Below are 7759 nucleotides of genomic sequence, written 5' to 3'. Positions count from 1 at the left end.
AGAGAGAGAGGGAGAAAAAAAAAGAGAGGGGATCAAAATCGGACAAAGGGGGAGGATGGCAGGGGAGGAAGAGGGGGAGAGGGAGGGAGAAAAAAAAAAGAAGATCGGCACCGGAAGAGGTGATGGGCGCCGGAACCGGTTGCGGAGGTGGTGACCGGCAACGGAGGTGGTGTTGGGTTGGGGTGGGGGAGGAAGAAGAAGAAAAGGGAAAGGGATTTTTTTTAGTGTTTTAGATAATTTTAAAGTATGTAGGTTAAAAATTTTGATAAGTTTTGGGGGTTCCTGTAGTAAAAGTTGTTAAAAAACTAGTATAATACAAACTTGGCTTAAAACCAAGGTTCCAAACAGCCCCCTGACATACAAACAAACCAAGTATTTGTCTTCACTTTTATACTAATTGAGAAAAAAAAGAACAAACTTTACTTTGCATCCTCGAACTTGTATCATTTTCTCATCTTACACCCTAAACTTCAATTTTAAAAAACCGTGTACTCTAAATTCTCAATTTTGGACATTTTATACCTTGAACTCTCAAGTTTGTTCTATTTAAAACCAGTTAGCAGCAATTTTTGCAAAATTAATCACATAGAGGTTCCAATAAATCAATAATAATGTGCTGAAAGTAATCAAAAGGTGCTATGATATGATAACAAAAATAAAATAATATATTATCATTAATTTGCACCATCCTTCATCTCGTTAATTTTGCTAACAATATTAGTATTGAGACCATATGAATAAATGATAATATGCTAAAAATAGTTCAAAAGAGTTAAACAATCGTAGTTGGAACAAAACGATACATTATTATTAAATTTCATTGCCCTTTATCACGTTAATTTTGTGAATGTAATCATTGATTGGATTTAAATGCGACAAATTTAAGAATTTAGGGTGCAAAATATCTAAAATTAAAGTTTAGGATGTAAAGTGAGAAAGTGATACAAGTTCAAGGGAGCAAAATAGAATTAATCCAAAAAAGGAAAAAACAAAGATTTTAAAGCTACTTCATAGTTTGCTTTGTATTGAATTACCAAAAACATTAAACTGAAGATAGATTTGATAATGTTTTACTCCCTCGAACCGGTCTTCTTAATTGGAGGAGGGATGAGTCAAGTGATTCGAATGACGGGAGTGTAAGTAATAGCTTTAGGTTCGAACTTTTTCGCTTAAACTAAAATGAATAAATAAATAAATAGAACCTCCTTAATTTTACTTTCCTCACTCAACCCTATTAACAGAAACTTTTAATCCCCTTCAAAGATTACATCAACATTTACAAATACGAAAGATGACATGCATTTGTTTTGGACACAAATGGCCTTTATAGAATTTCGCATTTGATATCTTATCTTATTTTATTTCTAGTCACTTGCCCTATCATTTTGATTATTTATAACTTTTAACTATATGAATATTTTTAGAATTGTTGCATTTTCATTTTGAAAAATATTATTTGCACTCCAATTTTTGTTAATCATACTCTCATTATCATTTTAATCGTATAGTTTTTATTTATTACATTATATAATAAAATAAATAGTGAGAGTGCAAATGACAAAAAATGAAATGCAAATAACATTTTATTTTATTTTTTTACAATTTATGTACTATTTTCGAGGATATTATACTTGACAATGACAATAACGTCCACTTCTTAAATTTTACAGCAACAAACTTCCATTCTTCGAAGATATTTCCTCTTTGGAGTGCTTCAAAGTTTCCACACACACATTCAAGGACATCGGTAAGCAGATAATTCCCAGTTTCCCACCTTTAAAATTTCTACTACTTATCAGCTCGTTCTTAAGCAATTCAACAAATATATAATAGTCATGCAAGTTAGTATATTTTTGCTATGATTTCCCCTGCATTTCACCACTCTTATGTTTCTTGAATTTCGTCTCATAATTCCTGTATGGCTGTGATTTTGGTCTGCTCCTCAACAATTTGTTGTAGTAACTTCAGTTGCACAGGTGCAACTGAGGCTATACCAACTGTTACCAAACCATACGGTTTAAGTTACAATGTGCCTTTAGGAGGGACAAAGATTGGAACTTCGAGACTTTTCCCATGTGGGTCTATGTTGAGGTGGAAGAAAATCATGAAAAAGCAAGTGGATTTTGCTGGGTTTGGAATGAAAAGTTCATATGATGTTGTCGTTGTCAATGGAAAACCCAAAAAGAGTATGTCTCCTGAGGAAGTTTTGGCGGTTTTGAAGTCAAAATCTGACCCAAATCAAGCCTTTTCTTTCTTCAAATCCGTTGCTGAATTGCCTACTGTAGTTCACAATACAGAGACATGCAATTACATGCTCGAGCTTTTGAGGGTACATAAAAGGATAAATGACATGGCTGTGGTGTTTGATTTGATGCAAAAGCGGATAATATATAGGAGTTTGAATACCTACTTGACTATATTTAGAAGTCTTAACATAATTGGAGGGATTCGGGAAGTAGTGGTAGCTATTGAGAGCATGCGAGAAGCAGGGTTTGTGTTGAATGCCTACTCGTATAATGGATTGATACATTTGGTTCTTAAAGCTGGGTTTTGGAGGGAAGCTTTATGGGTATATAGAAGGATGGTCTCAGAAGGGCTTAAGCCTAGTCTTAAAACCTACTCAGCACTGATGGTGGCATGTGGGAAGCGAAGGGATACACAAACAGTCATGAGGTTGTTGGATGAGATGGAGAGCTTAAAATTGAGACCCAATGTTTATACTTTCACCATTTGTATTAGGGCACTGGGAAGGGCAGGTAAGATCAATGAGGCATATGGTATTCTTACAAAAATGGATAAGGAGGGTTGTATGCCTGATGTAGTGACTTACACAGTTCTTATTGATGCTCTTTGTGATGCTGGAAAGCTTGACATTGCAAAAGAAGTTTTTGCAAAGATGAAATGTGGAAGGCAAAAACCTGATCATGTAACTTACATCACATTGCTGGAAAAATTTGCTGATCATGCAGACCTGGAATCTGTTAGGGAATATCTGTGTAAAATGGAAGCTGATGGTTATAAAGGGGATGTTGTTACTTTCACGATACTTATTGATGCCTTGTGCAAAGTGGGAAATGTTGATGAAGCATTTGCCACTTTGGAAACCATGAAGGAGAAAGGACTAGCCCCTAATCTACACACTTACAATACCTTGATTGGTGGCCTTCTGAGAGAAAATAGGTCTGATCAGGCATTTGAGCTATTTGGTAGCTTGGAATCATTAGGCGTGCAGCATACTGCATTCACATATATCCTGTTCATTGACCACTATGCAAAATTAGGTCAAACTGACAAGGCTCTTGAAACTTTTGAGAAGATGAAAGCTCATGGAATTGCTCCAAATGTTGTCGCTTTCAATGCATCTCTGTATGGCCTTGCAGAATTGGGTCGGCTTAAGGAGGCAAAAGATACTTTTAATGGAATGAAAAGGAGTGGACTTGTACCTGATTCCATCACGTATAACATGATGATAAAGTGCTTTGCCAATGCAGGAAAAGTTGATGAGGCTGTTCAGTTACTGAATGAGATGATTGAGACTGGCTGTGATCCAGATGTTATCATTGTCAATTCTTTAATTGACATGCTTTACAAGGCTGATCGTCCAGATGAGGCGTGGGCAATGTTCAGCAGAATGAAGGATATGCAGCTTGTTCCTTCAGTTGTCACGTACAACACTTTGTTGGCTGGACTGAGAAAGGAGGGCAAGCATATAGCAGCTTTTCAGTTATTCGACAGCATGAGTGCACGTGGGTGTCCTCCCAATACAATAACATTCAATACTGTTTTGGATTGTCATTGCAAGAATAATGAGGTTGACTCAGCTGTGAAGATAGTTTATCAAATGACAGAAGTTAAATGCTATCCTGATGTTTTTACGTACAACACAATCATTTCTGGGTTAATTAAAGAAAACAGGTTGAGGGAAGCATTCTGGTTCTACCATCAAATGAGAAAAGTGTTGTACCCTGACTCTGTAACTTTGTGCACTCTCCTTCCTGGTATCATGAAAGAGGGTTTGATTGATGATGCTTTTCACATTGTCAAGGATTTTGCTCACCAAGTTGAAAGTACGTTAGACAGATCTTTCTGGGAAAATCTAATGGAAGGAACTATTTGTGAAGCTGAATTGCATTACTGCATTTCATTTATGGAAAAGTTACTTTCTGATTGTCTGTGCAAAAATGAATCGATCATGATACCTATTATTAAATTTCAGTGCAAGCAAAAGAAAGTCCTTGATGCTCATAAATTGTTTTTGAAAGTCAAAAAGTCATTTGGGATATTACCGACACTAGAAATACATTGTGTCCTAATTGATGGGCTTCTTGAATTTCATCATAAAGAATTGGCTTGGGAACTTTTCATGGACATGAAAAAGGCTGGTTGTGCTCCTGATGTTTCCATATACAATTTGTTGCTTGATTATCTTGCGAAGTCAGGAATGATTGATGAACTTTTTGAATTGTATGAAGAGATGCATCATAGAGGATGTACGCCTGATACCGTAACGCACAACATACTCATCTCTGGTCTTGTTAAGGCTGGTGACGTGTACAAGGCCATAGATTTATACTATGATATGGTAAGTGGAGGCTTTTCTCCCACTCCCTGCACATATGGTCCTCTTCTAGATGGTCTTCTCAAACTTGAAGATTTGGATGGAGCAAAGAAATTGCTTGAGGAAATGATTGATTATGGATGTCTACCTAACTCTGCTATATACAACATCCTTATCAATGGATTTGGTAAAGCAGGGGATGTGGAAAATGCAATTTCATATTTCAATAGAATGCTTAGGGAGGGAATAAGACCTGACTTGAAATCTTACACCATTCTTGTTGATTGTCTTTGCATAGCTGGAAAGGTGGAAGATGCAATTTACTATTTTGAGGAGTTAAAGTCATCTGGCCTTGATCCCGATTTGGTTTCTTATAACCTTATGATTAACGGACTTGGAAGATGGGGAAAAATTCATGAAGCTTTGGCTCTTTTTAGTGAGATGCGCAGCAGAGGAATTTCTCCTAACCTATATACCTACAATTCTCTAATTCTCAATCTTGGAGTTCTGGGAATGTTGGAGGAAGCAGGAAAGATGTATGAAGAACTAAAGGTAGCAGGTCTTGAACCGAATGTTTTCACTTACAATGCTCTCATTAGAGGGTATAGCATCTCTGGGAACCCTGATGGAGCATATGAAGTCTTTGAGAAGATGATGGTTGGGGGATGTAGCCCTAACAGCGGGACATTTGCTCAGCTACCTAACTAAGTCCAGATTACATGCTTATAGGCGATGCTTATGTAGCTTACTTTTCATCTCCATCCCTGGGGACACAGCTGCAAGGTATTGCGGCTCCTTTGAGTCTCTTTACATCGTGGCAACCTTTGATCAGTACACCAACAAGGAAACAATTAAAAGGACATTACTTCTTGTGTTCTGATTGAATGTATAGATATGTGTACTCTACTTAAGTGATGTAGTTTGCTAGGTTGACTTCATCTCATTTAAAGTTTGTTTTATCTGTATACTTGTGTTATCGATGCAGGATTTGAAGAGTATATTTGTACAGCTTCTTCCTGGTACAGGATTTGAAGAGTATACTTGTACAGGATTTGAAGAGTAATTACTGGTTACAAGGGTGTTATGATTTCATCCTGTTGCAGTCAAATCATACAGCTTCGTTCTGGCTCTATTTGTTGATTCAGCTACAATGCCTTGAAAGGTTCTACTGCACAGTCATAACTATAAAGTTGATGTACATTTTGATGGTTTCTGTCCATTATGAATAACTGATCCTGTAAAATATACACCTTAATTCTCTGATGTAATATGCAAAAACTGTTTTCTTGTCTATCTGCATTTTCAGTCTTATTTCTAGTAGATGTACTGGGTTCTGGTTCTTTGTGTCATAATCTTCATAGCCTGAAGATATTTGTCCCAGTGAAGTGTGTCCTTGGGCTTTGGTTGAATAGTGATATAGATCTACACTTGGCTCATATTAGCCACTGGAAAATGATAGTCATGATTTTAAAAATTATAGTTTTGTTGCTCAGACTTACAATCGCTTAAGAAGGTTTTCTCTGCTTTAAATTTCTTTTGTTGCCCAAAATTTTTTGCCTAAACTTTTGTTGCCTAAAATAATTAAGCAATTCATCAAAACGAGAACCCATGTGGATCTGAACAAGACTTGCAGACCAATAACCTAAATCCAGAAGTTCTTGAAAGAAAAAGAAAATAAAATGCGCGTATATGTGCTGTCAAGAGTCCTATGCCAATCTCTGGTTCCATTAGAATAGGCCAGATATTTAGATGTACTTTGTAGTTTGACTTTTCTTCTATTCTGCCAATTGATACGCCAATACTTCGAGCATGACATGATATTATTGTATTTATCTGTTGCTTTCATGATACAGCTATTAGCTTGATGGGACAAAATGCAGGTATAATTTTATCGCTGCCTGAAAATATGAAGATAGTAAAATCATGTTCAAGTAACCTAAATCACATGCTCCAGTCGGTGTATAATCACAGAGGAAAATGCACAGTTTTTCACAACCCAAATCTGTAATTGTGATTCAGCAAGATGAAGTGAAGAAACCAGAACAAAAATTGAGCTTCTAAGCTCAGTTTCTATACTTATAATAGACGTGGACTCTATTGGCTTGCTGAAGTGGCAGGAGGGCAACAAAAAATGGTCACTCGTTCACCCTTCTATATGAGTATATACTGAAAGCAGATCATATTAAACACACATTGTTTATTCTATTCTCTATATTGGGACCCTTTTTCTCAGTGTTGGAACTTCAAATCCATATTTATGTGTCAGCATAGAAGGGGCAGGGAGGGAAATAACACATTCAGAATGATTTCCATTTTCTGTTGTATTATCCTGTCTTCCTGGAATCTATGAAGTATCTTAACGTCAATATTTGTTGGCTAATTTCATCTGCACATGTAATTGAGCTTTTTATTCAGTTCTCTGCTACTGCTGTACTTATAGTCTCTTATTGTTAGTCAATTTCGTTCATGCCATTTACAAGTAACATACAAAAGTTGACTGAAGAATGTCTGCTTTCCAGTCCTTGAAAGACTTGGTAGTACTGGCTCAGATTTCTTTTTCTTCAGTACATTTTAGCAGGATACCTGTCGCATGTATCGAGTTCTGACAAAGCTGTGGGAGACTACTGATGTCAAAGATCTCTTCACAGCTCTGACTTGTTAGTTGCGGTTGTGTCTTTTTTCCTTTCTGCTTCTTCCATGACCAAAGGAAAGCTTGTAAAGGTTGCCGAGAGAGTATCCTTACCTCTCTCGACTTCATACATCTGTAGTCTGGACTTGCTTTCCAGATTACCAACCTACTTTACCCGTCATATATGGAAACCAACAATTGCTTTCTAAGTTGAGAGATGCTTGATCACTTGGGAAGGAGCTCAAAAAGGCATATGAAAGAGAGAGAGAAAGGGCGGATCTTGTTATCATTTCTGTGACTTGTAGCAACTTTTTGCTTTGTTAAGGTTAGTGATGCCCTTTTCATGTAGGACTGCATCTTCTTTGGATGAATCCATATTCAAAACTTCAAGTCCTCGTAATGAAGAACATATTATTGCATGTAATTTGAACTTGGATTTCCTGAATGAAGAATGCAAAGCAAAAGAGAAGGTGGAGGGGAAATGATTTCGTTTACATTGTTTTATTCTAAAACATAAGTTCAAGTTTCAGTCATTTCAAGTTGAGGTAAAATCCAAGATAACCAAAAGATGA

At 36.5% G+C, this 7759-nt stretch overlaps 1 protein-coding gene across 2 annotated transcripts; it reads left to right on the top strand.

The window, feature by feature from the left end:
- The first annotated feature begins 1666 nt into the window (after nt 1-1666).
- LOC113722511 (uncharacterized) lies at nt 1667-6956 on the top strand. Of its 2 annotated transcripts, none has more exons than XM_072061662.1 (2): nt 1667-5720; nt 6439-6956. In XM_072061662.1, the coding sequence occupies exon 1, from the start codon at nt 1919-1921 to the stop codon at nt 5264-5266; it is 3348 nt and encodes a 1115-aa protein (XP_071917763.1). In that variant the 5' UTR covers nt 1667-1918; the 3' UTR covers nt 5267-5720; nt 6439-6956. The 2 variants fall into 2 exon arrangements, with proteins under 2 accessions (XP_071917763.1, XP_071917765.1); XM_072061664.1 differs by lacking the exon at nt 6439-6956 and having other exon boundaries at nt 1667-5341; nt 5544-5849.
- The last annotated feature ends 803 nt before the right edge of the window (nt 6957-7759 follow it).

The sequence above is a fragment of the Coffea arabica genome, chromosome 8e, assembly GCF_036785885.1.
Source record: "Coffea arabica cultivar ET-39 chromosome 8e, Coffea Arabica ET-39 HiFi, whole genome shotgun sequence".
Taxonomy (NCBI): Eukaryota; Viridiplantae; Streptophyta; class Magnoliopsida; order Gentianales; family Rubiaceae; genus Coffea; species Coffea arabica.
Note: the sequence above shows the minus strand (reverse complement) of the source record. Positions and strands in the feature narration are given on the sequence as shown.

Excerpts from the sequence above, each read along its gene's own strand:
- LOC113722511 (XM_072061662.1), top strand. The coding sequence starts at position 1,919 with ATGGCTGTGATTTTGGTCTGCTCCTCAACAATTTGTTGTAGTAACTTC.